Source organism: Zootoca vivipara, chromosome 4 (genome assembly GCF_965207765.1).
Source record: "Zootoca vivipara chromosome 4, rZooViv2.hap1.1, whole genome shotgun sequence".
NCBI lineage: Eukaryota > Metazoa > Chordata > Lepidosauria > Squamata > Lacertidae > Zootoca > Zootoca vivipara.
Genome location: NC_142587.1, coordinates 10,071,680 through 10,090,773, shown reverse-complemented (window position 1 = coordinate 10,090,773; position 19,094 = coordinate 10,071,680). Strand labels below are relative to the sequence as shown.

Here is a 19,094-nt window from a genome sequence, read left to right as displayed (position 1 = left end):
AAATAATAATTGTCCAGTAGCACCTAAAAGTAAAGGGACCCCTGACCATTAGGTCCAGTCGTGACCGACTCTGGGGTTGTGGCGCTCAACTTGCATTATTGGCCGAGGGAGCCAGCGTACAGCTTCCAGGTCATGTGGCCAGCATGACTAAGCCGCTTCTGGCGAACCAGAGCAGCACACGGAAACGCTGTTTACCGTCCCGCTGTAGCGGTACCTATTTATCTACTTGCACTTTGACATACTTTCGAACTGCTAGGTTGGCAGGAGCTGGGACCAAGCACCGGGAGCTCACCCCATCGCAGGGATTCAAACCGCCGACCTTCTGATCGGCAAGCCCTAGGCTCTGTGGTTTAACCCACAGCGTCACACATGTCCCTTAAAGACCAACTACGTTTGTTCTTGGTATGAGCTTTCATGTGCATGCACTCTTCTTCAGATACACTGAAACAGAACCTTTATATATAGTGTGCTTTATATATAGGTGGGGAGGGGTATTACTCAGAAGGGTGGTGGGAATGGGTGATTGGCTGATAGGTGTGGTAGACCAGTTGACAACTGTTAACGACTACAATTGGTCTAACAGAAAAAAGCAAGGGATGAGATGGCCAAAAATAGCTTTATCAGGTACTGTATAATGAGATAAGAATTCAATGTCTCTATTCAGACCAGGTCTCTGCTGCCATGTGACTAACACAGTGGAGGGATTTTTAAAAGCGCTGGTGATACAATGGTTCCCTGTGGTGGTGGTATTATTATTATTATTATTATTAATTTCATTTCTATACCACTTCATATTTTAAGGGGGGGAAATCTCAAAGCAGTTTACAACATTAAAACATCAAATAAAACAATCCAGAGTAAAACACTGAAGAAAGTCAAATATAAAGTATACATTCAAAGCAACATAATTAACGGGAAACTCAAATATTATCTTAAACATTTCAAATGAAAACTTTACTAAAGGAAGTAAAATATAAAATGCACATTTAAAACAGAACAATTAACAAGAGGTTAATCTATTATCAATAGCATAGAACATATCTGCTGCTGTTGCTGCCAATCCTGCCATGGTGGTTCATGGCAGGCGGTGGCTGTAGAAGCTCAAGCCTGGTGACCTGGGTCTGTACTAAGAGATGGTGCATCACAGCATAAACACAATGGGACCAAAAAGATACAAAATCTTACTGCTTCAGTGCAATCCTATATATGTCCACTCAAAAGTAGGCCCGACTGTGTTCAGTGGATGGCAACCTAAGTTACTTTCATATCCGTAAAGACTTGTGCTGTAATGGTGTGTTTATAACAAAGAGTTTTTCAGAAGTGATAAAGGAAGTTTAGCTTGACAGTGTCAACAATATTGACATTCAATAATCCCATTATAAAGTACAACCTAACAGGAGTGCCAACTTGGCCCCGTGACCGTGGGTGCCCAGGGTTGTGGGTGCCATGAAGATTGTATGCCCCTGGCCCTGAAATTTGTGGGTGCCCGGCCCCTTCATGGGGAATTTTGTGGGTGCTTGGGCACCTAGGGCCCCATGTTCCTTCTTCTAGTATAAGGCATATAAGAATAGTTGCTAAGATGGATTTTGTTAATCAAGTTTCACGAAGTGCCACCAGATAAAAGAAGCACATTTAGAATAGTTAACATCTTGTTGTGGGAGAATGTCCAAAGTCTTCAACAGTTTATATAAAGCTGCTAACTTTTGTCTTTGCATGTATTTAAAGCTCTCTTCTTGAGAAACATCTTTTTTCACAGAGGGTAAAATGAATGAATCCTCTGTTAATACTGCATGACACCATGTGTTAAGGACATAATAAAAAGGTATAATACATCTAGTGTAAGTACTAAAATATTTTTAATAGCATGTGTATCATAACTTAACCATTCATTACACATGCAAGACAATGGTAGCCAATAAATGTATAAAGAAAACAGCTGGTGGCATTTATGGAAATTAATGTACAAAGTTTAACACAAACTAAAGCTCTTTGTAATTTAATAGAACTTTTCATTTTATCATCTGAAAGTACTTTGCCAACGGTTAAACCTAGAACACATTTGTAAAGCAGCATAAAGGGTGAAATAATGATTTAAAAGAGGAAGAAATTAAGCGCACATATATTAACTTAATTGCTCAAGGGAAGTAATATCCAGAGTGGCACCAAGGTACTAAACACAGAGTTTAAACATATATACCAGGGGTTCCCAACAAAATTTTCTCGAGGACCCCTCATCGAGCCGCTATTGTGACAAGGACCCCCATTAATTCCTAATCCTAAAATTAAAAAGTGAGCGCGCGCCAGGGAGGAGGGAGGGGAATGGAGAAGACAGGGTACCTGCGCAGTAGCGCACAAATGAAGCCGCGTCGACGCGCGCAAAGCATCTTGGGGAGGTGAGCGTTTAGAATGCGTGCGCTGCCTCTTTGCAAAACAGTAGTGTTTTCTAAAGCGCCACCTAATGGCATACAGCAGAACTACTGCCTCTATCTAATTCTAGTTTTGTGCTAGACTCTGCTCATGCAGGAAGCAGCCAAAACAAAAAATCTGTTATCATACAAAATATATTTAATATATTTTTTATATATTTTTTATTCTAATAGCATCTTGCGGACCCCTCTGGCATAGCTCGCGGACCCCTGGGGGTCCGCGCACCACCTGTTGGGAACCACTGATATATACAAAAAGCATATATCTGTGTTCATTGAGTACAATTTTTAAAAGTATTCTAGCAATAGATAGCCTCTTCCCCAACTCCTCCCAATCAAAGATAGATCGTTCGAGCTTTTCTGCAGAAATCTTAAATGTTTAAGATCTGCATGGGTTTTGGAGGACCAAGTGGTTCCATGTGCTTTTCAGTTTTCTACCTTGGTAATCTCAGGACATTTCCAGTGATGGAGGGAGAGAACAGCCTTGTTTTGATGCAACACTAAACTGGAGTGAACAAAACCTGGGAAGCCTTGGGCTCATGCACTCCCCCCCCCCCCGCCCCAACCCTTGTCCACAAAAAGATTGGAAGCTTTCCTCCAATTCTCTATTAACCTCAGCTAATAAAGAAGCTGGAGGCATAAACCACAAATTGACATTAACTACATTTCACAGAAATAAACGAAAACTAAACACAGTTTGTCCAGATTCAGACATAACATTGAAAATGCCTGTAGTTGGAAATGAAAAACTTCAATTACTTCTCTTGTGGTTGCAACAGAGGAGGTGGGGGGAGATGGAGGAGAACACAAGACTCAGGCTCGCTTTGGCCTGCTTGTGTAACGCTAAACCATGGTTTCAGTGACAGCTGCCCTGCTTTGCAAGTTATGCTGGGAACAAACTGTGTATTCCCAGTGGCCCCGTGAGTAGAAGTGTGAACAAATATTTTCCAAATAAAAAACAAATTCCATATTTTTCTGTGTGTAATACTGGTTTTTTCCTAAAAAATAATGTCCAAAATTAGGGGGCATCTTATACACGGATAGAGCTGAGGGTGAATTTTCTTAAATCTGTGTCCCCCCAAAATAGGAGGCGTCTTATACGGAAAAATACAGTAAATGCCAAGCAGAGAAGTAACATGGCATGGCCTAGCCCACAATGATGGGCTTAGGAAGGTGCAGTGAGCAAGTCAGACTGAGATGCGGCCGTACATTCTGTGGCTGGCATGAGTTAATTTATCCATTACAGAAGCTATCATCACCCAAGTTAAATTTCAGCAGTGAGAGCAACCTTCAACAGCCAATCTCATGAGGCAACTGGAGGGGCAGAGGATAAAGGGAAACAACCTGGGAAATGTGAGGGAGGTGCTTGGATGGGCATTTGCTTCCAGTATATTTAATAACATTAGCAGAGAGAAAAACAAAACAGCCCCATGACTAACATGTTGGGAAAAACCCAATATATGGTAATAGCTGTGCTAAAACAAGAAGATTACCTCACGGTGATTTAGAAGTCTTTCTAAATCTGCTGCCATTTGATTCTTGACACGCAGCAAAGCCGCCTTTTCTTTATTTAAAAGACTGGTAGAAAAAGCGATAGTATTAGGAAACACAGTAATAGCAAGGGATGATCTTTTCTAATCTTTTATTCTGGTTACAACATGAATTTGTAAAGCAATTCTTGGCAACCATGAGCATATGCTGAAGCAACAAAATACAGAAAAACTTTGTCCTCGTTAAAACCTGTATGTTTACATTCATTTTCAAAAGAAAACATGAATGCTATCTTTAGGCTGTGAGCTATAGACCATTCAAACCACCCCACGTACCACTGATTTCAATGGGACAAACCACTGTAAACATTAAATATACTAGTTTAAGTAGTTCATGCTTTGTACTATTAATCAAATGAGAGCGCTTAGTCAGCTGACCTAATTTTCTTTAATATTGCTCTATACTGAAAAAGCACAATAAATTAAATTCTGCTTTGATTTATTAGCATTGTTCAAGCATAGCACAAGCCATCAAAGTTCAAGGAGGCTGTTGAAAAATTGGATGGGACTCAGATTAAAAAACAAAACAAAATGAGGTTGACAAAAATGCTGTAGCTACTGCATACTGTATGAGGAAAATGCTGGAACAACTCTATGTCTTTGTTGAAGTTTATGAGAAAAAGGTGGAGATGCATTGTTTGGGGATACTTTAAATAAAGAGATGAAGTGTGTCACAATGAGCTTCTCCATGCTATTCTGCTTAAATCACCTAGATGTAACTGAGATTAAAAAACAATCAACAGAAATAAAAGGATGGAGCAGCATTACCATTGCGGGTTTATGAATTAAGACAAATTAAGAAATGAGGTCACGCAGACAAGACAGAAAAGTTTTAAGTCCCAGGCACACTACTCCTGGAAAGTTAAAACTTTATGTTACTGTGCTGAACTGTAATTCTTGTATGTTTTTCTTTTAAAATGTTTTATAAACACTGCTTGGAAATTCTGTATTTGATTTGTTTATTGGATTTGTACACTTCTTTTTTTGCCAAGGTGTTCAAGGTGGTTTACAATTTAACATTTCTACTATTTTACAATAACGCAAACAACACCCTCCCCAAAACCCCCCTCCTCCTCCTCACAGGGCAATGATGTCTGTTGGCCCTGTGGGATGGAGAGGGGACAGTCTGGACCGCCACAGGCCCTAATGGTGTCTGCATGCCTCCCTCCCTCCCTCCCTCCCTCCCTCCCTCCCTCCCTCCCTCCCAGCCTTCTCACAGGGCTGTTGGCCCTGGGCAGGGGGAGAGGGGACAATCTGACTGGCCTGACATCAAAACCAGCCTTCCTTGTGGCACTTAAGACATATATAATAACTGTGATCCATAAGGAGCACACACATCCTATAATGACTGCTATTATAATACAATAGGAAAAGACTCCAATTAGCGGAACATGACGTGTTATCTGAGGGCAAAGATGACATTAGCAATTCTCAAAATGTGTCCTGGGGTATACAAATGTGCCAGGAGAGAGAAACTAATTAAAAGCTGCAAACAGAACAAAGTCTCCGCCAGCAAAGGAGGAGGCCTGCTGCATTTTGCCATGACTCTATGCTCCGGTTTTCCCTTTTTCCTATCAGTTCCCTGTCCTCCCTACCTCCCGCCCAGGGTAGAGTAACCCTGCCATGGGTCTGCATCAATCAATTGCCTTTGAGACACAGAACAGAATTAATTTACCATTAGATGGGACTGCCTGCCATCTCCCTATACAAGTTGTAGACTCAGCTATTTCCAATTAAGAGGCACATATCCACAGGGCATAGGCTCCTCTGTGGGCAAGTAATTCTCATGCTTATGCACATGTTAAAAAAGAAGTGTGCCTACAGTTTTATTACAGAAAAATTTCCTCAGATAGAAACCTGGGAAATACTGCTTTGGAATGCATGACCTGTGAAACGTAAGATTCTTGGACAGTTCACTCTTTGGCCTTATAATATTTGCTGCCTATAACTGACCTAAAGAGCAAAGGAGGAACAAAGGTAGCACTCTACACCAGAATTCTCTACAAATAAGAAGCCACAGGCATTGTTTTAAGCTTACATGTCTGGCTGTACAAATAATAACAAGCTTTATGACGTTTGAGAAATCATTTCTTACACTGAGAATTTAACCGTTGCCCTTGGAGAAAAGGGAATAAAATGTTACAGAAGGACTAACCGCTGCATTCATTGCTTCCTAAGTCAATGATCCTTCATGGGGAGGATGTGTGGTATTAAGCACTAAGAAATTGAGCCCATCATTCAGAGACAATGCACAACTGACTGGTGAGATTGAATCTTCATGCAGGCTGCTGGCCTTGCAGAAAGGTAGCATGAGTAATTCATGCCCCTTGACTTTCAAGGAGGCAAGGAAGTCATGTGTGTGACTAAGATTACAGGACATCTTTTCAATGTCTGTGCTGATTGCCACTTTGAAATAGGTATTTAATAAAGAGCAGCAGTGTTGCACAAATGGCTTCCTCAAAGGTTCAAGTAAAATAGTTAATGGCGTGCAACCAACCAATAAAACATACCAAGGCACAAACAAAAAATGCAGTAGATTTTCTTTTATACTGGCAGCCAGATAAAAACTTTTGACTAAACCGTGTTTGTTTGGCATTGTTGTTTAATCTGTCCTGCCGTTAAACGGACCTTAAAATGAAGAAAAAGAATCCAGAATCCAACTAAAATAATATACTGAATGCTTACCTAATATCCTCCTCAAGCTGCGCAATCTGTTCTTTCTGTAAAAGTATCTGAGAATCTCTCTGTTGTACAGACTCAATGAGATACCTGTAAGGCTGTTGTACTTGGTTGAGCAACGCATTACCTCTGTCCCGCTGTGGGGAGTAAAAAGTATCATTCTTTCAATTTCAGGAATGAGAATTGTACTCTCTTAATAAAAAAGGTAAAGGACCTGGACGGTTAAATCCAGTCAAAGGTTGCGGTGCTTATCTCGCTTTCAGGCTGAGGGCGCCGGCGTTTGTCTACAGTCAGCTTTCCGGGTCATGTGGCCAGCATGACTAAACCGCTACTGGCACACGGAGGACCGTGACGAGTGCCAGAGTGCATGGAAACGCTGTTTACCTTCCCGCTGGAGCGGTAACCTATTTATCTACTTGCACTTTGACGTGCTTTCGAAGTGTTAGGTTGGCAGCAGCTGTGACAGAGCAGTGGGAGCTCACCCTGTCGCAGGGATTCAAACCACCGACCTTCTGATTGGCAAGCCCAAGAGGCTCAGTGGTTTAGACCTATACTCTCTTAATAACATCATCTTGTAAACTGCACATGAACACAATTGTAAAAGTTGCTGGACAACAGTTTAAACCCCATCGAGCTTAAATTTCAGTTGTAACTGGCTGAGAGTAAGCCTCAACTGTCACGCAATCTCAGACATGCAGCCAAGATGTGCATTTAAAGACTTCTTTATTTCCTTCTCAGCCTTGCCTTAGAACATACCACATCAAGAATTTGGCGGTCACTTCAAATATATAACATATATATAGCAAACACTTATATAATATAGCAAACACTTATAAAGCCAAATCTAGAGTCATCAGTAAAATGGATGCTAACCTAGGAATTTTTAAAGTTTCATTTTTTAGAGTATTCAGCTCCCATACAGCTTGCTAACACTGTAAAAAGCCTTTAAGGAGCAATCCTATGCACAAGAAGCTGGTGTAAAGCAAGCTGGTGTAAATTAAGTGGGTGTGTCAGATCCCAGATCTCAGTCTGACAGAGGGAAAACAAGCCTTTAAAATAGTATCCGAGTTACACCATCCTTTTGGCTAGCTTAACTTATATCGGGCTGCCAGGTCATGTGACAGAGCTGAGCAGCCTAAGCCCCCAATCTCTGGTCACACTCCTGGACGCCCCTTTCTCAGGGCATACAATCCACCAGGCTTGGTTCAGCAGGAATGGGGGAAATACACTAGTATAACTTGGTATAAGGCACCTTCTTTATGCAGCAAGCCTGCAACATATGCACATTTAACTTGCGCACATTCAGCTGTGCAAGGTAAAAAATTAAAATAAAATAGAAAGAGGTTGTGGGGTTCCATGAAAAATGACTTTGGCAAGACCACCCACTATGGAACCCAGTGTGTTCTGGCTATAGGCAATTTGCCCCCCACCCCCACCCCGGTGGCACATAGGGTCAATGTGTCTGGCTGTTAATCAAATGGTTGGTAGTTCAAGTCCACCCAGGGTCAGCTGTGGGCAGGATTCCTGCATCACAGGGCGTTGGACTAGATGACCCTCAGGGTCCATTCCAACACTACAATTCTATGATTTTGGCTTTAAGCGCAACAACCAGAGTATCAGTAAAAGAACACTCCATAAATTTTGGTTAAAAGCAGATTTTTAAAAATTGGTAAGTTCAGAAAGAATTTTGCTATTTTACCAGTTGTGTCAGAAGTTAATGAACTTTGTATACTAAAAATCTCAAGAGCCTGAGAAATCTGGGAAAACTAGTGACTTCTCAGGTATGCATGTTTTAGTGGATAAGGAATCTAAAAGAAACTATATAAAAGCAGCAATATTATATGGGGGGGGGGGGAACCTCAAGAACATTGAACCAGTTTTGCTAGTTCTTCCCCAGCTCAGAAAACAGAGACTTATCTGTCTAGTCTGCATTTTTGTTTAGTCTGCACACTAATCTGTATTTTGATCTCTGCTTTAATACAACATAAATTGCTCTGAAAAGGGTTAGTGTGCATGCTTTCTTCAGTTGGCTAACAAATGCAGTAAAAACGTTGCTTAAAAATGCCAATTCAGGATGGATGGAATATATTATACAGTATATACATATATGTATAGATATTGTTGAGAGTTGTGTACCTCTTGTGAAATTTGGGCAACTTGTTCCTTCTGATGCTCCAAATCTTTTACAAGCAACGTGTTTTGCTTTTCTAGCTGCAGCAATCTTCTTGCCAAATGAACACTGCGCCAAAACAGAGGGAAAGGACATTTCAGATATGTCTTCCAAATATGACAAATGAAGCCACCTACATTTATCCACACTTTCCACTAATACTTTAACATGCAAAACAAGACAATAAAGTATGAGTTGCAAAGATGTTTTGCTAATTCTGCTATAGAGGTGTTTCTGGAACAACATGTCAGCTCTCCATTTGTGCCACAACGGAACAACACAACGGCCACTCACCTGATGATGATAATCATTAATTAGATTTCTTATCCATCCTTTACCATGAGGTCCCAGGGCAGGTTGCAAAAATTTTAACAAACCGGTATTGAAAACAGTAAAAAGAGGTTCCAAATCATCTGCTTAGAGGCTATATTTACAATTAAGTAATACACAATTTTTGTTAAATTATTAGAATAGGATGGGTCATTATCTATCTATCTATCTATCTATCTATCTATCTATCTATCTATCTATCTATCTATCTATCTATCTATCTATCTATCATCTACCGGTATACACCCCAGGTATGAAAGGTCAGGGTAATGAGGACAATCGTAACACCTGAAAGAAGGGGTCAGCAAACTTTTTCAGCAGGGGGTCGGTCCACTGGTCCTCAGACCTTGTGGGGGGCCGGATGATATTGGGGGGGGGGAGAACAAATTCCTATGCCCCACAAATAACCCAGAGATTCATTTTAAATAAAAGTACACATTCTACAGTAATCATGTAAAAACAAGCTGATTGCCGGACCGTCCACGGGGCGGATTTAGAAGGCGATTGGGCCGGATCCAGCCCCCGGGCCTTAGTTTGCCTACCCATGCCTGAAAGGTTTGTAGGGAAGGAGGTGGGCTTTCTGATATTTGGGGCCTAAGTCAACCCATGTGTGAAAGGTAAAAAGCCTCCACACAAGAAGGCAAAGAAGCTTCTGAAAATGTGCTGCCTTTTCCCTTTGTGGGCTGTATGTGAGAAGCCAGGTTAGTAAAGTATTTTGGTGGGCTTATTTTCAAGACTGCTTTAAAACATATTAGAAATATTTGGGTGTGGAAGAACCCGCTTCAGTTTGGGGGCTGAACTGGATTCTTTCCCATCTCTACTGTTCAAAGCCCATAGGCCACACATGCAACTTTAACTGGGTTAGAACAATAATATTCAATATTTCTCCTTCTTTCCCATAACATAATCGTATTACTTTGCTTACAGCAGCAACAGCCTTTATCTGTTGCATTTTAGATAATTATCAGAAAGCATCTATGGACCACAAAATTACCTTTAGGCAGTAATTACAGAAAAACATCTCTCCAGCTTGCACTTATCTAAGTCATAGTAAATTATAAAACCAATGAAGTAAACACATGAAGTAATGCATGTTTTTTAAAAAAAAGTGAGGAAAAACATGAACCAAAATATTGAACAATGCAAAGTTGGCTTATTTTATGTAGGTGATATGGTGTCCTGTGAGTGAACTACAGTATTATCAAATAAATGAAAAAATTGATAGTATTTTCTATATTCAGAAAAAAAGGCAAATAGCTATATTCTTGTTGAAGCACCAGTAGTCTAGACACTTAAGCTGTACAATAGGAAATCTCTACAAATCTCTTTCTTGGGGTGTAACTTTAACTTTATCAATTTTAACTTTAACTTTATCAACTTTAACTTTATCAATTTTAGGTTGGGTGTTTTGAAGTGCAACAACACAACACTACCCTTTGGACAGATATAAAGTCCCATTAAATTTCAATGTGACTTCAAACACACTTAACTTCCTTTGGCAGGGATGCAATGGCTTCACTACTCTTCTATGGGCAGAACTGGGGCTGTGTGGGCATTCCTGTTGTTTGAGATCAGGAGCTGAGCACCCATAACCTATATGGGTGCAGCAGCAGGGCACAATCCAGGAAACTCCCCCCCCCCCTGCTATCTGTTTAGTGGGTGTGCATGTGCAGCAAAATGGAATGATCTATAGATCCAGGCTTGTTTATAAAATCTCTACATTCCTGAAATGAATTCCAAGATGATTCTACAATTACTCCATGAGAATTTGCCAGTTTTAAACTTTTTATTGTACCACGGTAATGTAAAATGTTGATGTTTGAATACGTTTCCCATACCTAGGGAAGTTTTCACCTCTTCCTCATTGAGTATATTTTTAACATACTGATATATTAAACACTGTCTCAAATTGAGGATAATCAAAGTGGAATCCCACATCACTGGGAGGGCATCTCACAGCCTTCAGAATGAAGTGGATCTCCCTCTCAGTTTATGGAAAGGGAGGGCTATCTATCCAATCCTCTGTGTTACATGCATGGATACTTGCCACTGTGCTGTTGGCAACTGAAAAAGGGGGTGTTCAATGGGGAGGCTTCAGATCCTCTGGACTTCCTAACATGTCCCCTTAATGAATGGGAAGGAAAATATTTTGCAACAGTAAACTGGCACTTTCTACCTGACATATACATTTGTTGCTGCAATAAATGTCTCACTATTAATTTTTGCAAGCTACTGTGGGGACCTTTTGGCGACGTGCTTCAAACAAATAAATAAAATTGGGTTCTAAAGGAAGCTGAGTATATGCCTGAATGAGGTACTAGATGCACTTATTCACTTTCCAAATCCGCCATTTATTCAATCCGTGGTGGCGGCAATAGATAATGGGAAGCAAGCTTCGATGATATATGGCTTAATGTAGACATGGGAACTTTGATAATGCATGGGAGAACATGCATTTCCCGGGCTAAGGCTCTGTTGTGTGGTCGTGAGGTTGCTCGACTGCTCTGTCTTGTAAGATAATTTTCAATTTATGTGACCAGATGGTATGGACAAGAAACTTGTTGCTTTGCAGCTAACATATCCTCTGGACCTCTGTCCATCATGCCTGATGAAAGACAGCCAGTAGTGCTGACTGGTTGGGTATGGGGTGTGGTAAATGTGAGATGGGGTAGCGTGTGCCAGCTTGAAAGAAGCAGTAAGTATCCACGCCTTTAGTAGCCAGCTTTAAGACCCAGATGTCACAAGAAACGCGCTTTCTCTCTCTCTCTCTCTCTCTCTCTCCAGTTGTACCTTGGATCCCGAACGCCTTGCGAGTCAACCGTCTTGGCTCCCGAATGCCACAAACCCGGAAGTGAGTGTTTTGGTTTGCGAATGTTCTTTGGAACCTGAATGTCTGACGGGGCTTCTGTGGCTTCTGATTGGCTGCAGGAGCTTCCTGTAGTCAATCGGAAGCCGTGCCTTGGTTTCTGAATGTTTTGGAAGTCAAGCGGAATTCCGGAACGGATTCTGTTCGACTTCCAAGGTACTACTGTATAAAATAAATGTGCCTGTTGCATATAACATGAATCAGCAATGTGACCAAGAATTATGCAAGCAATATACATACTATGCAGAAAACAATTACATTTTCAAAACTTCTCTCATGCTGATTCAGATGCTTAAAGCTAATTTCTAATGGATAAAAATAAACATTTTGTGTTTTGCTTTTTCAGCTGGAGTTTATATACAAAACATCAAAAATGCATAGCCAGGAAGTCTTCTCTGCTGTTTTCAAACCAAATTTGACTGAAATGAACACTTTATATGCTCAAGTTCAGTCAAGCATAGGTAAATGGTTTTCTGTTTCAAAAAAGCAGGCCTCTTGGAATGTGCACAATACTTCAGTGTGTCCAGGAAGAGAGAGTTTATAACAGTCATTACCTCTTTGGGAAATGTTTACTTGTACTTAGTGCAATAAAGCACAGTGTATGTGTAATGTGCATTTATTGCAGCATGACCTGAAGCTGAAATGTGCTGTGCGAGACATTAAGGGGGAAAACAGACAACTAGCCATAGACAGACATGCGGTGAAATTTGCTCTTGGTTTAATTTTCTAAACAAGCAGAGCTTTCAACAGCTTGAGAAATGCTGACTTACTACAGCAGAACAGATATGGTTTTGCTTTTCAGCATTGATTTTTATAGATGAATAATGTGGGAACTCCAGCCAAATCTATCCGCTTACCTTATGTCAGATATGCTTTCCTTCAAGTGGGATCGACTACAATGTCAGACATAGGTAGGTAGCCATGTTGGTCTGCCATAGTCGAAACAAAATAAAAAATTCCTTCCAGTAGCACCTTAGAGACCAACTAAGTTTCGTGTGCATGTGTGTATCCGAAGAAGTGTGCATGCACACAAAAGCTCATACCAATAACAAACATAGTTGGTCTCTAAGGTGCTACTGGAATGTCAGACATGTTAGTTTTTCCCACACTGAGCCCAGCTAGGACCTTAAAAACAGTTGCACCACTCCACTAGTGCTACGTCATTTCAGTGGAATGATACCGTCATGAAATGTAGGAGGGGAATAGGCTTGCTGCGGCACAGGGTGTGTGTGTGTGGGGGGGAGCATTTGCTGTTGGCCACCCTGGTGCGTTTTTTGGTGAATGAAACTGAAAAACACTGCAATGCAAGGAAGACTTTAAACTTGCAGTGCAAAGAGAGATACAGCCCTGGTGACACATTTGGTTTTGTTTTACATTGGGGGGGGGGGCAGGGTTCGGGAAGTGCAAAAGTTGATCAGGAATGCCCCGTGGACTTGAGATGCCTTTCCTCTCCTTCTTTCAACCTGCTGTGTGCAAATTCCCTATATTTCCTTTGCACTGTAATCACACGCCTATATTCTGTTTCTTTGTTGATTTATTTGCTAAGAGCACAGGGCACACTTCTAAGCAGGCAGGTGTAAAATACAGTTATTACCATAACCATGGTTCAAACTCTGGTTTGCAGTTCGTCACGGTTAGCATTTGAACTGGTAAAGGTGCACATATATTGCCAACCATGATCAACTCACCAGAAAAAGGAGATAATTCACATGCGAGGAGGGAGGAATGTGCAAGCCCAGTGGAAACTTATGATCTCTTAACGATGATTATTTAATTCATACACCACATTAGGTGGTCAGGGAGCATTACTTATATCTGTACTGGGTCTATGTGTGCTGCAGTTTAGTTAAATCCTTAAAATGTTTAGCCTCCCCACGTAGGATAGGAGAACCCATTATTGTGGTACTAATACAGGTTGTGATTTTTCTCCTACATTGAAATAGGATTGAAGCCAGAATGGATAACAAACAAACCCTCTTTACTCCTAGAATTTGTTCCTCGGTGCTCTGGCTCCAATAAAGGGGGGGGGGAGTACATGTGATGCATGGCACTCAGGCCAAATTTTATTTTCTGACTCATGCAGGAATTTTTGATTTTATGTAAACTGTGTAACAGTAATGAGTTATATCTGGATTATTTCCGTTCACTGGGATTCACATTATACCTGGCATACAGCATTATATTTTCAATTTTTTAATGGTTGCTAAGCTAATTTTATTTTTGTATGTTGCAATTCAAAACTATAACCTATAACATTAGGCAGTATGCATCAACTATGAAGTAATCGCTTATATATAAGAAATTTCTTATACATTTTAAGATGTTAATTTAACATTTTAGATGTTAATGTCCATGTGCTGACCTAAAACTGTTGTTTACTTCTATATTTTTTTAAAAAAAACTACATTTAAAAATTGAACCATTTTCACACACACACACACACACAGCCAATTACCATCGAGTTTTAGCTTTAATGCACTAACAAAAGGTATTTTAAATACGTTAATGTTTTTAAAGGCAGGAAGCGTGCTAGAAAAGTAGCAAGATGATTATGACGATTAAGAAAGGGCCATTTACAATTGCTTAGCTGCACAAAATTATGAGCTTGGGAAAGGTGACAAGCTTATCAAGTCACATTTATCTCTCCATGACAACACCCTTCTCTACACATCAACACCCCGCCCCTTTCCACATGCCCTGTATCACAGAGTGCAACAAGCAATGCACACAAAGAATTAAGAGATGCTTAGTCGGTAACGCCATCCACTCACCAGAGGAAAAGACACAATTAGCAATTGTCTGCAGGGTGGAGACACTTTTCCTTTCTTAAGAGGAAAAGAGAAAGAAAGTGTAGGGAAGTTCGTATTGTCCTTACCTCTGCTTCAACCGCCTTTTGGCTGTTGTGGGAACATTTGCACCATATCCATAGGAGAACAGAACTCTTTCTGCCTCTTCTTCACTTTCAACTATAAAAATAGAAAATAATCTTCAGCAGAACATCTAGGAAAAAGAGAACAAGTCATACCTTTGAACAACTCTATAAATTATATGTACACATACAGCGTAAGAAAGATCAGGGGGTTTCAGGTTATGCTAATGGAATTGTTCATTTTAGTTTCTCCACAAGAATATTCATTTTTTCAAATATTTTAAAATAAACAGTACACAGAAATGAAGGTTGAAGATACACAAGGGGTCCAGCTAGCTGATTTTTAACAAACAAGGATTAGGGTAAATAACAAATGGAAATGAATAAGGTGACGAATCCAGGACTCAGTATATATTCAGTCAATTAACTTAAAATAGTACGTAGGAAGCCATTGTACAACTGCCAGAAATGAGAGAGATTTGTTGCCCAGTGCATGGCTTCATAGGATTTGAACTTTGGACTTGCCGGTTTTATTGTGCCCCAACAATCTCTATTCTAATATGCTAATACTAATTATACAGTAATACTGTACTATATAATTATTATTTTACAAATATATGGTAACTTATTTTTCTTCATGATTATTTACGGTTTTGGCCTCTCCTTCAACTGCCACCTGATGGCAGCTGTTCAAAATGTCTTCCTGAACTTTCTCTGTTCCACTTGGTTCGTTAACTTTAAAGTCTGGTGCCTGAGTTTGCCTTTTGTCTTTTTTCTCCCTTTCCCCTTGTGTTATATATATATTTTAAATAGGAAGCAGGGATCGTCTTACCACTGATTTTCGTAAGTCAATCTGAGAGCCTTTTCTGCTAAGGGGTGGATTAAAAATGTTTTAAATTAAACAAAAAGCCAATTATCAAATTGGTAAAGGTAAAGGTACCCCTGACCGTTAGGTCCAGTTGCGGACGACTCTGGGGTTGCGCGCTCACCTCGCTCTATACGCCAAGGGAGCCGGCGTTTGTCCGCAGACAGCTTCTGGGTCATGTGGCCAGCATGACTAAGCCGCTTCTGCCGAACCAGAGCAGAGCACGGAAACGCTTCCCGCCGGAGCGGTACCTATTTATCTACTTGCACTTTGGCGTCCTTTCGAACTGCTAGGTTGGCAGGAGCTGGGACCGAGCAATGGGAGCTCGCCCCGTCGCGGGGATTCGAACTGCCGACCTTCTGATCGGCAAGCCCAAGGCTCAGTGGTTTAGACCACAGCGCCACCCGCGTCCCTTATCCAATTGGTACTGTTTGGTAACTATTGAAATTTTACAGATGTGGTGAATCAAAAGAACTTCAAGAATTACACCAAAAACATGGAGGACAGTGTGGGGTAGACGAGCCATGCTTGCAGCAATATGCCAGGCATTGGGTATGAAATGAAGTTGGGAAATGAGGTTGTTTGGTACATGTACTGAAAAAGATGTGTGTGTGTTGTCCTCAAAGCCAAGCTCAGTTGGTAAGGGAGACATGGAATAGGCCAGGCCAGGTTTATTTTACGGGCACAACTTCTATACCCTGGCTTCCCAAAAGAGGCGAGCAGTATCATTCCCTTTGCAGTAGCGTGCAAATGATAAAGACAGCAGGCTGAATGTTTACGTCTCACAGCAATATCAATGTGTCATTTCTGAAGACTGTTAGTGTTGGTTCCCTTTAAAGAGCCATTCATTCGTGAAATACATTAATAATATCTCCCGCCCTGTTCTAAGATATAAAGGAGAAAACAAGCACTCTTCAGCTCTGGAAGTGAGTGTTCTTTTTCCTGGCAGCATATGCAACAGCATAATTATACATGGTTAGGGGAATAATTACGAGCACAAAATGTACAGGACAAAATATTTTTGGCAACAGTCTCTCAAATCTGAATGCATATATATATATATTCTCTGCAAGCTCCAGCAAACGCTATAAAAACATACATCCAGCTTCTATCAATAGGCCTTTTGACAACAGAAAATATAGCAACATGCATCCTAAACATACCAAAGTGATATTTCTGGTATTTTCAATCAAAATAGTAAATATACATTAGCATTATAATAAGACTTGTTCACATACGTACTAATGAAATGTGAGCTATTATATTATCAAAACAAATGCCAAGCTTGCTTGGCAGAGTCTGATCTTGCCAAGTATAGACAACAAATAGAAGATTGTAAGGAGAGAGAAAAATTAGGTTGCACACATTGCTGTTGCTGCATATTTCTCTGGATTAAATTGGTATGCTTTAAAACCACAAGACAACTATTGCACAGTCATCATGTAAAGTGTATGTTTTAGTGCAGGCATCCCCAAACTCGGCCCTCCAGCTGTTTTGGGACTACAACTCCCATCACCCCTGACCACTGGTCCTGTTAGCTAGGGATGATGGGAGTTGTAGTCCCAAAACAGCTGGAGGGCCGAGTTTGGGGATGTCTGTTTTAGTGTTATCAATAATGACGATAAGAAATAGTAGATAGTCCATCTTGCAAAAACTTGAACTTGTGATATATGCTGCTTATTCTATTTTTTTTCTCTTGTCAAAGGCCACTGAATGGGCCATATGATGTTATATATTCCCTCAGTAAATTTTCTTCTTAAAGTGTTTTCTTACACACAAAAATTAGGCTCTCACACCTGAAGTTTTTTAAAAAAATATTTCAAATTGTAACTTGAAATAGCTCTGGACAAGAATGAAGGATGGGTATATGCTAGAATGAATAGCAGAGAATGGATACTGGAAAGAGATTCTAGAAAGTCCAAGCGTTTTGTTACTAACTGGATGATCTATGTGTTCAATGTCTGATTGATTTATTGTTATGACTGTTAAGAAACAAATGAATTATCTCTGCATTCTAAACTCGTTAACATGAAAGTGGATAATTCACATTTATATTATGTTAAAGAGTTCTTTCTAAAGTTTACAACTTGATAATGCAAAGTCAAAATCATCTTTGGACCAGAGCTGCTACAATCCAATACATAACTAATAAACCATTTATTTCCTTGGTCTGGATCCTAGGCCACCTTTAAAAGTAAACAGTCTCTCAGAACAGCTTACACAGGAAATGTAACAAAGTATAACTACAGCCGTAAAATCATTAATAAAAACAACAAACGTCCAGCACAACAAATAAATACTAAAACACTTTCCAAAACAATCACTTTAGCAGAAGAATAAACAGCAGCTAAAGAAAAACTGGATAAAAATAACTGGAGCTTTAGGTGCTTTTCTGATTAAATATTTAGGGGTATGGTTAACTGCACAAAATATAAATGTACAGTGGAACCTCGGTTTATGAACACCTCGGTTTATGAATTTTCGGTTTATGAATGCCGCGGACCCATCTGGAACGGATTAATTCATTTTCCATTACTTTCAATGGGAAAGTTCGCTTCAGTTTATGAACGCTTCAGTTTATGAACAGACTTCCGGAACCAATTACACCCATGCTTCAGTTTATGAACATTTCAGTTTAAGTACTCCGCGGACCCGTCTGGAACGGATTAATCCACTTTCCATTACTTTCAATGGGAAAGTTTGCTTCAGTTTATGAACGCTTCAGTTTAAGTACTCCGTGGACTGTCTGGAACGGATTAATCCACTTTCCATTACTTTCAATGGGAAAGTTTGCTTTAGTTTATGAACACTTCAGTTTATGAACAGACTTCCGGAACCAATTGTGTTCATAAACCGAGGTACCACTGTATTTAAAGACAATTACATATCTACGTGGAAAGAAATTAAGAGGGATTTCGAAGTACGTGGAAGGATGAAATTATCATTTTAGGGTAGAATATCTGCTGTAAAAATGAATGTGCTACGGAGAATGTTCCCGCCCCCAATCTATACCTGTGATAGGTGGGACGGGACACTTCAAAGAATGACAGAAAGTAATCTAATAAATAATCAATCTAATCTGGCAGGGGAAGAAACCAAGAATAAAATAGAAATTACTAACTGATTCTAAAGAAAGAGGGGGCTTCTCCCTGCCAGTTTTGAAGTTATCTTATGAAGCGTCCTGCCTCTGCTGGTTGCGGGAATGGATTTTGTTAAAAAATACAGATTTACTAGACCTGGAAGGTCACGATAATAGATTTGGGTGGCACGCATGTTTGTGGTATAATAAAATGAAAGTACACAAAGGAACCATTTGATAAGAAAATCAATCTACGAGGC

General features: G+C 40.1%; 1 protein-coding gene across 9 annotated transcripts in view; it reads right to left on the bottom strand.

The window, feature by feature from the left end:
* PIBF1 (progesterone immunomodulatory binding factor 1) overlaps nt 1–19,094 on the bottom strand; it is an 81,197-nt gene that overhangs the window by 16,452 nt on the left and 45,651 nt on the right. For all 9 annotated transcript variants that reach the window (XM_088667472.1, XM_088667475.1, XM_088667470.1 and 6 more), the window contains exons 13-16: nt 14,897–14,987; nt 8,792–8,894; nt 6,662–6,792; nt 3,920–4,004 (exon numbers count right to left, since the gene is read on the bottom strand). In XM_088667472.1, the coding sequence (XP_088523598.1) occupies nt 3,920–4,004; nt 6,662–6,792; nt 8,792–8,894; nt 14,897–14,987 (410 nt within the window). The remainder of the gene's footprint in view (nt 1–3,919; nt 4,005–6,661; nt 6,793–8,791; nt 8,895–14,896; nt 14,988–19,094) is intronic.